Source organism: Elephas maximus, chromosome 10, assembly GCF_024166365.1.
Source record: "Elephas maximus indicus isolate mEleMax1 chromosome 10, mEleMax1 primary haplotype, whole genome shotgun sequence".
NCBI classification, from domain to species: Eukaryota; Metazoa; Chordata; class Mammalia; order Proboscidea; family Elephantidae; genus Elephas; species Elephas maximus.
Window position 1 is genome coordinate 25873180 of NC_064828.1, and position 14873 is coordinate 25888052.

The following is a 14873-nucleotide window of genomic DNA, read 5'->3' on the forward strand; positions in this document are numbered from 1 at the left end:
AACTTACCACCAGGTCATTCCTTGAGTCCCTAGCCAGTCTGTATTCTTTTCTCCAATTCTTAAGAGTATTATTGTTTGTTTTATAGAAAATGCTCATGTTTTCAGGCCTACTCAGCAGATGGAATACAGGAGAAGCAAAAATCATCTTCCCAAGAGCATAAAATCACCTGTTTTTTAATAGTAATATTTTCTCTTTTTTATTCAGTTTGAATATTTAACCATTTTAAGTGTATTCAGTTCATATCCTTTTCCAATAGATTTATTACTTACTTAAGTGGAGAGGGGTAGATTAGTCTACTGTTTATTCTGTCTTCTAACTCTTGTGCTTTGTAGACATGCTACCCATGTGTTTTGTGAGTTTGATTGTGAACTCAAGTTTAGCAAGTCTTCATGTGTCAAAATTCTGTGTGGCCAGTGTTAAGGGCCCAACAGAATGGTTTTTGTCTTTATTTTTCCAAATGTGCCAGGAATTTCATTTACCCTTGGAGTGAACTATATTTTATGTTGATTTTTTCAGATTAAAGCTCTTCTAACTATGCACAAAATATAAATTCAAACTCTGTATTCGTATAGGGACAACCCCACGATTATAATTTCCAAGAGAAAACATTTTTTTTCTATCCATAAACCAGGCCAATTAGATTACATATTTGATCTTTTTCTTGTGCTGCTCAGAGCACTCTTCTAAACCACACCTCCCCTAAAGGAATAGGCTCTGAGAGTCTCAAGTCCAAGGGATCTAATCCTACTTCACACTCTTGCAGGAACAAAATTTCTGCCTAATGGACTTGGATCATTTTGATTACCTGAAATCACTTCCTATCACCCTTCTTCTCCCAAAACTTCTGCTTATTCAGATGCCATGACATCATACGTTTGTTTTAAGGAATGCTTCCAGAATTCATAGGTATTTTTACTTAAAGTACCCCCAATGCCTAAATTTCAACACTGTCAGTAATAGAAGTATAATCTTCTTCTAACCCTGAAATGTTTTGTGAATATCAATTGAGATAATAAATAAAGATACAACTTGTAAACTACATAAAAAAATTATAGTGACCATTAAATATAAATTTCACTTTATTATCATCATCATAGCCATCATGTGATACAGTCTTATATTCATATGATACAGTCTTATATTAGTTTTTTGCTTTTTTTAATTCTATTTTTTCAGAAAAGAATCAACAGAGCCTTGCAGAATGGTGAAGTTATAAAGGAGCAAAGTGAGTTAAACATTGTTTAAAGCCTACTTGATATTAAATCCTATTCCAATCTACCACTTATCACACACCATTTCAAAAGAATAACTTCACTTTGGGGTAATGACTTTTTCTTTCAAACACTAGACATCAGAAGGTCGACGTGATTACCTCAAATTAAAATGTGTTATCAGTTAAAATCATTACTGGTAAAAAAAAAATGTACATTAAATGCTATTCTGAAACTTTAAAAATATTGTTTAAATATGTTATATTACCTTAATATTTTATACATTTTCATATTTACCATGTTGAGTGGAAGAAGCATGAATTTGATAGAGGTATAGGAAAAGAAAGATATTTTATTATTAGGAATAATTTTAGTCTAAATCAAATAATAATTATTTTATAAGCAAAAGAGGGAGAGTCCCGTTTTCCTGTTTTCTAAGGTGGTCTGTTTTCAGCTATAAAACAAATGCTATAAAAATGTGTCCTGTAATATTTCAGACATAACAGTAATTCACAAAGGATGGTAAAAATTATAGACTTCTCCTTATAAAAAGTCAAAATATTGATCTTATACTTATTGATAGCTTTGAAAAATGTGTATTCTCACTTATGTTTTAATGGGTGGTGTTATGATTTGAATTGTGTTCCCCAAAAATATCTGTCATCTTGGCTAGGCCATGATTGCCAGTATCATGTGGTCACCCTCCATTTTGTGATTCAATGTAAGTTTCCTATGTGTTATAAATCCTAAGCTCTATGACGTTGATGACGCAGGATTAGAAGCAGTTATGTTAATATAGCAGGACACATCTACAGAATTGTTTATCTTGACTCAATCTCTTCTGTGATATAAAAGAGAGAAGCTAGCAGAAAGGAGGGGGAATCCATGCTGCCAAGAAAGAAGAGGCAGGAACCGAGCATATCCTTTGAACCTAGGTTCCCTGCACTGAGAAGCTCCTAGACCAGAAGACTGCTGATGACGACATTTCCCCAGTGCCGACAGAGAGAGAGCCTTCGCCTAAAGTAGGCACTCTGAATTTGGACTTTTAGCCTCCCAGACTATAAGCTATTAAATTTATGTTTGTTAAAACCATCCACTTTTGGAATTTCTGTTATAGCAACACCAGATAACTAAAACAGGTGGTATACATCTGATGGCAGAACTTTGAGATTGGTAAACGAATATACAGAGCAAAGGCATCTATATAGCAGTGTTGTCAGAAAAAAAAAAAAAAAAAACTCTCGATGGCAACGGGTATATAGAGAGATGTCCATTTTAGGCTGTAGTCATTGAACCACTAAAACTGAGTGGCAATTCTATATGCTAAGACAAAGAAACATTAATTGGGGGCCCAGATTTTGATGTTTGTGACATGGTGAAATATGCTGCATTTACATGGTTACCTACATGAATCTGTTTGTTTTCTGAATTTTGTTAATGAGTTCACCAAAGCTATTCACTATTTAGTCCTTATGTTTGGATAGTTTGCAGTGAGAGTTCACATTGCAACAAATACCATCCCTAGATACAAGAAATATCTCCATCTATTTAATTTCATAATTCAAATATAGTATTAATAGCAAAGGACATGAGTAGGTACCTTTATTATGGTAGTCATTATCACAAGGGAAAGCCAAGAAACTGTTAGGAACTTACGTGTCGCCTCTTCAGTTTCTGCATTGCTGATATTACCTCCTTATTTCTTAATGTGTAGATCAAGGGGTTTCAGAGAGGGGTGAAAACAGTATAGAATATTGACAGAAACTTATCAGTTGGGAAGTTGCTGAAAGGCCAGGCATAGATGAAGATGCAAGGTCCAAAGAAGAGGGTCACCACAGTGACATGGGCAGTAAGGGTGGCCCGAGCTTTGGCCATACCCACTGAGGATCGACGTCTCACAGTGACCAGGATGAGTGTGTAGGAGATGAGCAAGAGCACAAAAGAGCTCATAGCTATTAGATCACTGTCTAAAAGTGTAAGTATCTGAATAATATAAGTATCAGTGCAGGCAAGTTGGATAACTAAGGGAAGGTCACAGAAAAAGCTGTCCATTTGATTTGGACCACAGAATGGAAGGTTTACTGTGAAGACCAACTGGCTTACCGAGTGCAGGACCCCAATGAGCCAGGAGCCCACGACAAGGCCTGTACACTTTCGTACACTCATGATGGCTGCATAGTGCAGGGGTTGACATATGGCTACATACCTGTCATATGCCATGGCCACAAGGAGCGTCATTTCACCAGCAGCAAAGACATGATGAAAGAATATCTGGGCCATGCAGCCCTCAAAGGAGATGGTCTTGTGGTCCATAAGGAAGTCAACAATCATCTTGGGAGTGGCAAAGGTGGACAGACACACATCGATGAAGGAGAGGTTGATGAGCAGGAAGTACATGGGTGTGTGTAGCGTAGGTTCAGAGAGGACCGTGAGCACAATGAGGAGGTTTCCCAGCATAATAAATGAATAGAAAAGTGTGAAAAATGCAAAATAGAAAAGTTGTAGCTCTCGAGGACCTGAAAGACTGTGCAACACAAATTGAGTCACTCTTGAGTTATTTCCTTGGTCCATGATTTCAAGTTTCTGAGATCAGATCAGAAAATTTCCTGTAAAGTGACATGGAAATGGAAATAGTATCATTGGATTGTGGAAGTAAGCTAGCAAAGCCAAGCCTGGCATCAAATTTAACTCTATATACTTATGTACTTTAGATCCTCATGTTGTTGCTGTGTGCCATTGAGTCATTCAGACTCAGTGGACCTTGTAGGATAAAGTAGAACTGCCTGACAGAGTTTCTTGGATCATCAGTTCTTTTCTCTCATGAAGCAGCTGGTAGGTCAAAATCACCAACCTTTCAGTTAGCAGCTGAGTGCTTAGTCATTATGCCACCAGGGCTCCTTCAGACACACACATTGTTTGCAATCATTTCTTTTGTAGTGACTGTGTATGCTGACCTTCAACTCTGCATCCCAGCATGACATCTATATTGTAAAAATATAATTTTTACTCCTCACCTCCACCACTTTAAAATTCCTTGTAAATAGGACCCCCCAAATTTCTGTCAGTTTGTTGTACTGTGGGGGCTTGTGTGTTGCTGTGATGCTGGAACTTATGCCATGGGCATTCAGATACCAACAGTGTCATCTATGGAGGACAGATTTCAGCTGAGCTTCCAGACTAAGACAAACTAGGAAGAAGGATCCGGCGGTCTACTTCCGAAAAGAATTACCCAGTGAAAACTTATGAATAGCAGTGAGTGGAACATTGTCTGATATAGTGTTGGAAGATGAGTCCCTCAGGTTGGAAGGCACTCAAAAGAAGACTGGGGAAGGGCTGCCTCTTCAAAGTAGAGTTGACCTTATCAATGTGAATGGAGTTAAGCTTTTGGGACCTTCATTTGCTGAAGTGGCAAAACTCGAAATGAGAAGAACAAGCTGCAAACATCCATTGAAAATCAGAAGCTGGAATGTATGAAGTATGAATCTAGGAAAATTGGAAATCATAAAAAATGAAATGGAACACATAAACATCAATATCCTAAGCATTAGTGAGTTGAAATGGACTGGCATTGGCCATTTTGAATCAGACAGCCATATGGTCTACTATGTCAGCAATGACAACTTGAAGAGGAACTGCCTTGAAGTCATCATCAAAAAGAACATTCCAAGATCTATCCTGAAGTACAGCACTGTCAGTGATATGATAATATCCATACTCCTACAAGGAAGACTATTATTCGAATTTACACACCAACTACTAAGGCCAAAAATGAAGAAATCGAAGATTTTTACCAGCTTCTGCAGTCTGAAATTGACTGAACATGCCATCAAGAGGCATAGATAATCATTAGTGATTGGATCGGGAAAGTTGGAAACAAAGAAGCATTGGTAGGTGGAAAATACGGCCTTGGTGACAGAAATGATGCTGGAGATTGTATGATAGAATTTTGCAAGACTAATGACTTCTTTATTGCAAATACCTTCTTTCTTCAACGTAAATGGTGACTATACACATGGACCTCTCCAGACGGAGTACACAGGAATCAAATCGACAACATCTGTGGAAATAGACAATGGAAAAGCTCAATGTTATCAGTCAGAACAAGGCTAGGGACCGACTGTGGAACGGACCATCAATTATTTATATCCAAGTTCAAGTTGAAACTGAAGAAAAGTAGAACAACTCCACAAGAGCCAAAATACAACCTTGAGTATATCTCACCTGAATTTAGAGGTCATCTCAAGAATAGATTTCATGGGTTGAACACTAATGACCTAAGGTCAGACGAGTGGTGGAATGAGATCAAGGACATCATAGATGAAGAAAGCAAGAGGTCATTAAAAAGACAAGAGAGAAATAAAAGACTGAAAGGGATGTCAGAACAGACTTTGAAACTTGCTCTTGAATGTCGAGCAGCTAAAACAAAAGGAAGAAATGATGAAGTAAAAAAACTGAACAGGCGATCCCAACGAGCAGCTCAAGAAGACAAAGTAAAGTATTATGATGACCTGTGCAAAGAGCTGGAGGTAGAAAACGAAAAGGGAAGAACATGCTTGGCATTTCTCAAGCTGAAAGAACTGAAGAAAAAATTCAAGCTCTTGAGTTCCATTAGTGAAGGATTCAATGCGGAAAATATTAAATGATGTAGAAAGCATCAAAAGAAGATGGAAGGAATACAGAGTTACTATATGAAAAAGAATTGGTCGACATTCAACCATTTCAGGAGGTAGCATATGATCAGGAACCGATGATACTGGACAAAGAAGTCCAAGCTGCACTGAAGGCATTGGTGAAAAACAAGGCTCTGGGAATTGACGGAACACCTATTCAGATGTTTCAACAAATGGATACAGCCCTGGAAGTGCTCACTCGCCTATGCCAAGAAACTTGGAAGTCAGCTACCTGGCCAACTGATTGGAAGAGATCCATATTTATGCCTATTCCCAAGAAAGGCGATCTAACCGAACGTGGGAATTATTGAACAATATTTAGTACCACACACAAGCAAAAGTTTGCTGACGAGCATTCCAAAGCAACTGCAGCAATATCAACAGGGAACCGCCAGAAACTCAGGCTGGGTTCAGACGAGGACGTGAAACCTGGGCTATCACTGCTGGTGTCAGACGGATCCTGGCTGAAAGCAGAGAATGCCAGAGGATGTTTGCCTGTGTTTTACGGACTATGAAAAGTCATTCAACTGAGCGGATTGTAACAAATTATGGGTCACATTGCAAAGAATGGAAATTCAAGAACACTTAATTGTGCTCATGAGGAACCTGTACATTGATCAAGAGGCAGTTGTTCGGACAGAACAAGAGGATACTGTATGGTTTAAACTCAGGAAAGGTGTGTGTCAGGGTTGTATTTTTTCACCATACCTGTTCAATCTCTATGCTGAGAAAATAATCCAGGAAGATGGACTATATGAAGAAGAATGGGGCATGAGGCTTGGACGAAGGCCCATTAACAAATTGTGTTATTAAGATGACACAATTTTGCTTGCTGAAAGTCAAGAAGACCTGAAGCACTTACTGACGAAGATCAAAGACCACAGCCTTCAGTATGGATTACACCTCAACATAAAGAAAACAAAAATCCTCACAACTGGACCAAGGAGCAACATCGTGATAAAGGGAGAAAGGGATGCAGGTGTCAAGGATTTCTTTTTACTTGGATCCACAATAAACACTGTTGCAAGCAGCCGTCAAGAGATCAAAAGACACATTGCATTGGGCAAATCTGTCACAAAAGCCCTTTTTAAAGTGTTGAAAAGCAAAGATGTCACCTTGAAGACAAAGGTGTGCCTGACCAAACCAGGGTATTTTCAGTTGCCTCATATGCATGTGAAAGCTGGAAAATGAATAAGGAAGACCGAAAAGGAATTGACGCCTTTGAATTGTGGTGTTGGTGAGTAATATTGAATATACCATGGACTGTCAAAAGAATGAACAAATCTGTTTTGGAAGAAGTACAACCAGAATGCTCCTTAGAAGCAATGATGGCAAGACTACATCTTACGTACTTTGGACATGTTGTCAGAAAGGATCTGTCCCTGGAGAAGGACATCATGCTTGGTAAAATACAGTGTCAGCGGAAAAGAGGAAGACCCTTGACAAGATTAATTGACACAGTGGCTACAGCAATGGGCTCAAGCATAACAACTACCATGAGCACGGCACAGGACTGGGCAGTGTTTCATTCTATGGTACATAGGGTTGCTATAAGTCTGAATGGACTACAAGGCACCTAACAACAGCAACAACAGTAAAGAGGACAATGCAGCTCTAGAGTCAAAATGATAGGTTTCAAGTTCTCTTTTTTTTCTTTTTTTTTTTTTATTGTGCTTTAGGTGAAATTTTACAGCTCCAGTTAATTTCACAAACAAAACTTTATACACATATTGTTATGCAACATGAGTTGCAATCCCTATAATGTGACAACACACTTCCCCTTTCCACACCAGGTTTCTTATGTCTATTCAACCATCTCCTGTGCCTTCGTACCATCACATTCTGCCTCCAGACAGGAGCCAACCATTTAGTCTACTGTACTTGCTTGAACTAAGAAGGACACTCTTCACAAATATCATTTTATGTTTTATAGTCAAGTCTAATCTTTGAAGAGTGGGCTTCAGGAATGGTTTTAGTTCTGGGTTAACAGAGCATCGGGGGCCATGGCTTCAGGAGATCTTCCAGTCTCAGTCAGACCATTAAGTCTGGTCTTTTCACATGAAGTTGAGTTCCGCTCCATACTTCCTCCTGCTTCATCAGGGACTCTCTGTTGTGTTGCCTGTCAGGGTGGTCATTGATGGTAGCCGGGCACCGTCCAGTTCTGCTTTCATGCTGATGGAGAGTCTGGTTTATGTGGCCCTTTTGTCTCTTGGGCTAATCTTTCCCCTGCGTCTTTGGTGTTTTTCATTCACCTTTGCTCCAAGTGGGTTAGGCCAATTGATGCATCTTAGGTGGTCACTCACAAGCTTTTAAGACCCCAGACACTACTCACCAAAGTGGAATGCAGAACATTTTCTTGATAAACATTGTTATGACTGTCAACCTAGACTTCTTCAGAAACCATGACCCCCAGACCCCAGCCCCAGCTACTCTGTCCCTCAAATTGTTTGGTTGTGTTCAGGAAACTTCTTAGCTTTTGCTTTAGCCTCGTTGTGCTGACTTCTCTGTATTGTGTGTTGTACTTCCCTTTACCTAAACCTAAGATGATTCTTGTCTACTACTAGTTAGTGAATTCCCCTCTCCCACTCTCCTCACCCTCATAACAATCAAAGAATGTTTCCTTCTGTGTTTAAACCTTTTCTTGAATTCTTATAATAGTGGTCTCATACAATATTTGTCCTTTTGTGATTGACTAATTTCACTCAGCATAATGCCCTCCAAATTCACCCATGTTGTGAGAAGTTTCATGTATTCATCATTCATTATTTTTTTTTTATCATTGCACAGCATTCCATTGTGTGTATGTACCATAATTTGTTTACCCATTTGTCTGCTGATGGGCACCTAGGTTGTGTCCATGTTTTTTCTATTGTGAACAGTGCTGCAATGAACATGGGTGTGCATATATTTATTTGTGTGATGGCTTTTATTTCTCTAGGGTATATTTCAAGGAGTGGGATTACTGGATCATATGGAACTTCTATTTCTAGCTTTTTCAGGAAGCACCAAATCGATTTCCAAAGTGGTTATAACATTTTACATTCCTACCAGCAGTGCATAAGAGTTTCGATCTCTCCACAACCTCTCCAACATTTATTATTTTGTGTTTTTTTGATTACTGTCAGCCTTGTTGGGGTGAGATGGTATCTCATTGTAGTTTTGATTTGCATTTCTCTAATGGCTAATAATCATGAACATTTCCTCATGTATCTGTTAGCTGCCTGAATGTCTTCTACGGTAAAGTGTGTGTTTATACCCCTTGCCCATTTTTTAATTGGGTAGTTTGTCTTTTTTTGTTGTTAAGGTGTTGCAGTGTCGTGCAGATTTTACAGATTAGACTCTGATCAGATATGTCATAGACAAAAAATTTGGTGATGTCTTTGTATGAGCATAAGTATTTGATTATTAGGAGCTCCCAGTTATCTAGTTTCTCTTGTAGTGTTTGTGCACTGTTAGTTATGGTTTGTATTCTGTTTATGCCATGTATTAGGATTCGTAGTATATTTCCTATTTTTTCTACCATGATCTTTATCACTTTAGATTTCATATTTAGGCCTTTGATCCATTCTTAGTTAGTTTTCATACATGGTGTGAGGTATCAGTCTTGTTTAATTTTTTGCAGATGGACATCCAGTTATGCCAGCACCATTTGTTAAAGAGACTCTTTTCCCCACTTAACTGGACTTTGGTTCTTTGTCAAATATCAACTGCTCATAGGTGGATGAATTTACGTCTGACTTCTCAATCCTGTTCCATTAGTATATGCATCTGTTTTTGTACCAGAATCAGGCTGTTTTGTCTACCATGTTGGTATAATAGGTTCTAAAATTAAGTAGTGTGAGGCTTCCCACTTTGTTCTTCTTCATTAATGCTTTATTTGTCCTGGGCCTCTTCCCTTTCTATATGAAGTTGGTGATTTGTTTCTCCATCTTTGTTAAAAATACCATAGGAATTTGGATCAAGATTGGATTGTATTCAAATTCATTCTCTTGTAATTCCTAGCAGTATGACCTTGGTCAAGTTCATTAAGTCCTCTGTGCCTCAGTTTGTGCATTTGTAAATTGAGGGTTTAATGATCTGAATCTCATAGAATTGTTATCAGAATTAACAAGTATAAAAGGTGAGATATTTAGAAGAGTGCCAGGACAATGACAATTTTGTACTATGCCTTTTTTCCACCAGTGACGAAAAGATTTCTAAGTGCAAATTGACATGGTAGAAAAAATATCAAAGTGTTTTCTTATCCTACTTAGTAGAACAAGATATTTCCTGAACTTCAGTGGCATTTAATTACATTCAAGCATGTTAATATTTGAGTTCATATATTTCATATCGTATTTCCATCTTTTTATTGGACATTCTTAATTTAGACTATTGTAAAGTCAGAATGGCTCTTCTTCACCCAGTGACTCTGAATTTGAGTGAATTTAATATGTGATCTTCAGTATGAAGTACAAAAAAAAGTTGTATTTGCTGCTATGATCAACCTGTCTTGCCCATAATTTACACGAACACATTTTATCATTATGAAGGAAAGTGTTCATATTTTGTCCTTTTTGTCTGTTTGTCTTTTTGTTTTTAAGAATACATTGCTCATAGATTGTGTTCAATAATATTTGCAGATCAAATGCATTTTTATTTTCCTATCAGTTAAGAGAGAAGTGTTTTTATTTTATAAGCTAATTATCTCTGTGTACTTTGGAGAAAACTCTAGAAAAAACTCTTAAAAGCCTCAGATTTTTTTCATCTGAGAAATAAAAATGATTCTGTTTTAGTAAGTTTTCAACTTTTAATTTAGTATGAAGATAAATTTACTAAGATAATTATGAAGAAACTAGATGAAATGCAAGAATACAGAATAGTTGGATGCAACAACATAGGGACCTTACCTTTAGACATGTGGGCTCCAATTTTTTTTTCATTGTACTCTTCTAACACCAAAAGGCTATGGTCAGATATATTCATTTACCTTGAACTGCCAACCTTTTGGTTAGCAGCCAAACTCTTAACCGCTGTGCCACGAGGGGTCCGTAAATTATATACATATACACTAAAATATTACATACAATATAACTGAAATTTAAGAAATAATTCATAAATATCAAAAGAACTACTAATGTTTTTCTCACATTCAAGCAGCTCACCTGCTGGGATACATATATGCACCCTACTTTGGATTCTACTGATCAAGAAATGGAAATAACTCATTTTCTGGAGAGAAATTTCAAAAAGCCTGAAGTGAGAGAGTTAGGTCATTGCATGTAGCATTCTGTTTTTGCAAAAGAAGACAGGAAGTCATTGTAGATCATTAAGAAACTTGGCCTGGGTCCCCAGGGTGATGGAAAGGGTTAAGCCTTGACTATTAGCCTAAAGGTTGGCAGTTCAAACCCACCTAGAGGCTCCTCAGAAGACAAGCCAGTGATCTACTTCCAAAGGGTCACAACCTTGAAAACACTATGGATCAGTTATATTTACACAAGTGGGGTCACCATGAGTCAAAATTGACTCAACACCCTCTAACAACAACAAAAAAGAGTCTTTCCCACCTGGGCCAAAACAGTCAAAATGGTAAAGTTTACCTTTAGTTCCTTCTGTCGCCTTTGTTCACCAAAAGTTAGTGAATTTCTCCCCTCTTGTCTGTTCCATTTTAGGATTCCAAGGTCATCAGACTCCTTTCTCCAGAGAGCTAGTGAAACCTGCAGTCAGACAAAGTAAACATTCTTAACTGTGCAAAACTCTGTCTCCTTACCTGAAATGGAAGAAAAGTACTATAAACCCTTTGCCATTGAGTCGGTTCCAACTCATAGCAACTCTATAGGATAGAGCAGAACTGCCCCGTAGAGTTTCCAAGGACTGCCTGGTAGATTCGAACTGCTGACCTTTTGGTTAGTAGCCGTACCTGTTAACAAATACGCCGCCAAAGTTTCCAAAAAGTACGATAGGGGTCTGAAACTCATTTGCTAAAATCACCTCCATAGAGATTTCTTCTTACTATTGCAACAGTGTATATACACATAGGAAACCTTTTACAAGCCTTTGCCAGTGTAACAGTGATTATCTCTGAGTAACAGTCATTTCATTCTGTATACGTTTTTATATTTCCTGAGGTGTTTGCTTTTCTGCAATAGCATGTATTATCTTTTTAAACAAGAAGCCCTGTTGGTGCAGTGGTTAAGCACTCTACTGCCCTAACAGAAAGGTTGACAGTTCAAATCCACCAGCTGTTCCAAAGAAAAAAGAACTGGATATCTGCTTCCATAAAGATTATAGACTAGACAACACTATGGGGCAGTTTTACTCTGTCCTATAGGGTGGCTGGAAAACCTGGTGGCGTAGTGGTTGAGAGCTATGGCTACTAACCAAAAGGTTGGCAGTTAGAATCCACTAGGCGCTCCTTGGAAACTATATGGGGCAGTTCTACTCTGACCTATAGGTCAGAATCGATTCCAAGGCATTGGGTTTGGTATACAGTGGCTATGATTTGGAATTGACTGGAAAGCGTGTGACCACAACAATATCTATTTCACCCGTTTGAAAAAAAAAAAAAAGTAAGGCTCTTTTGAATTGATAAGGTTCTATTTTTTTAATTTAGAAAAATCAAATATAATTTGAAAAAATTAAAAATTATCTTTAATAAAAACACATATATATAACTATATTTATAGTTATTATCCCTGTGTGTTCTAATTAAAGGATTGTTTTATAACCTACCACTCAACAATTATCATAAATGGTTTTCCATGTCAATAGAGTTCAGCTTTTAAAAATGTATTTTTGATATTTTGTTATAAAGATATTTGCAATTTTCCCTATTTTTTTTTAACCATATTTTTAGTTAACACTTCATGGGCATACATAATTTTTTATTTAAGATATATCATTATACATATATATTTTAGAAACTTTCTGTTCAATATATCACAAGTCTTCATGCTAAGTTGCTCATTTGTGCTCATCCCTGGAGCTGGGGCTTGAGTCAGTCCTTCTAAACTATGGCTGCTACTCAAAAAGGATGAGGAATTCTATAAGGCTTGCAAAGTTCTCGTAGGTCATAATCCCAGAAAGAAGAGAAGCAGTCACTCAGGATCCGTATATCAAATATCCTGATGAGACTTTGACCCTACACCAAGGTTTAACCTTGTTTGATCCTTGGACTATTCATAGTCTGGGAAGATCATGACTGGCCAGGCTTGGATCACTTGGATCACTCACATGCTTCTATGGCCAGAGAAACCTGCCCCTCCATTTCCCAATTGATGTAACTGATGTTATGGGATCTCATAACGTGTTACAGGTTTTGTCCAATGGAAGGTAGTAAAAGGTGGCAGAGTTACTTCCACCTTCTTACCTGGAATATTTGCCCAGTAGCCATTTTTCACATAGGTGGGACTCAAGGCATTTTATCTGCACCATTTAAAGTTGCAAGTTGTTAAGGCACTGTGTCATACTTTTCATTTTTACTTATTCGCTACATGAAAGTGCATCTGATTGATGTTTCAATGCATTTAGTGATCATTAATTGAGTTGGCCGTTTATTCATTCATTCATTACCTGTCCACGTCGTTTGACCATTTTTCTATTGGGCCCTCCATCTTATTATTTACTTATAAAGATATTTTACCTATTAAGGTAGTATCTTTTTTTTACAGATATTCTACAAATGTTTTAATTTACTATTTTTCTCTTAATTTTATTTATGTCAAATTTTCTATAAAATTATTTAAAATATTTTACCAAATTCAGATCTATTATTTTCATAAATGGTTTCAGAGTTTGTTGTCCAGCTTAAAAAGCCTTTGTCCACCAATGTAGATTCAATATTTTAAAAAGTATATTGAAAAGGCTTGTAAATGGATAAATTCAGTTTTTAAACAAAACTTTTAAAACAATGGTGGTTATGGAAAAGTATGTTGAGTGAGTTCTTAATAGTGAAATTTTGAGAGGTCACATCTTCAAGTGTCACATTTACTGGACAAATGGGGATGTTGCTGTTTGGTAAGGTTGGAAGGATGCCATTATTATGGTAATCAAAGCCTTATGCTAAAGGAGATAAAATTCCATCCTAAAAATTACAAGTACCAGGGAAGAGTTGAAGGAGGGTAAAGAATGAGGTTTTCAGCAGGCCTCTGAAATCACTCCACAAAATTTCCGTTTCATCTCGCTGGTTCTTTTGCCTAGTACCAGGCTAAGGAGCCTTACAAATAGTCTGATCTCTCTTGCATGTCCCTGGCAATTGGCCATATATTACCTTTAACTTGTCTCCTAAAATAAACCAAACCTTAGTACAAGGAATTATCAGAGAAAGATGTAACCAGATGTTCCATCAATCAGAGAGAAGTCTAAGATGTTCTTGCTTTTTCCCAAGAGAGGACCAAAAATCAATTAACTCAAAGTAAAAATGTATAAAAATTTGTTTTATTACTCATTTAGTTGTTACTTATTTTAAAAGAAGGAAGCTGAAATTATAGCCTCTCAGGTGATTAAATTTGATTCTCAACTCCCCATGACAAAGAACTAAGCTTTTTTCCCACCACAGTTAAGCCTGTGCCACACAAAAAGCCTGCTTGTAAAAGCTCAAAAGAAGTTGCCAAATTAATGAATAGATTCATAAATACTAATATGAATAATATATACGCATACATGCATGAATACAACAGAGTTTTACTAGGCAGAATAATGATTGATGAAAACAAATTGTTACATTATCATTCTGTCCTTGTTTATAAAAATCCATTGCCATCCAGTCCGTTGTGGCTCACAGTGACCCTCTAGACAGAGTAGAACTGCCCCATGAAGTTTGAACCTGAAAATGTCAAAAGAGTCAATGCATATTCTATCATCTTGAAAACATGACTATGCTAAAGGACAACCGATTTTTAAAAAGAAAAGAAAGAAGGAAAGAAGGGAGGGAGTAAAGAATGGAGGGAGAGAGGGAAGGAAAAAAGAGGAAGGCAGAAAGGAAGAAAGGAAAGGCATTTTCAGACTGATTGC

General features: G+C 37.3%; 1 protein-coding gene across 1 annotated transcript; it reads right to left on the bottom strand.

Annotated features, from left to right (window-relative positions):
• Nucleotides 1-2937: 2937 nt before the first annotated feature.
• LOC126083935 (olfactory receptor 4K15-like) lies at nt 2938-3783 on the bottom strand. Its single transcript, XM_049898028.1, has one exon. It carries the CDS (start codon nt 3781-3783, stop codon nt 2938-2940), a length of 846 nt encoding a protein of 281 aa, XP_049753985.1.
• Nucleotides 3784-14873: the final 11090 nt, after the last annotated feature.

Coding starts and splice junctions, on each gene's coding strand:
- LOC126083935 (XM_049898028.1), bottom strand. CDS start 3,783: ATGGACCAAGGAAATAACTCAAGAGTGACTCAATTTGTGTTGCACAGT.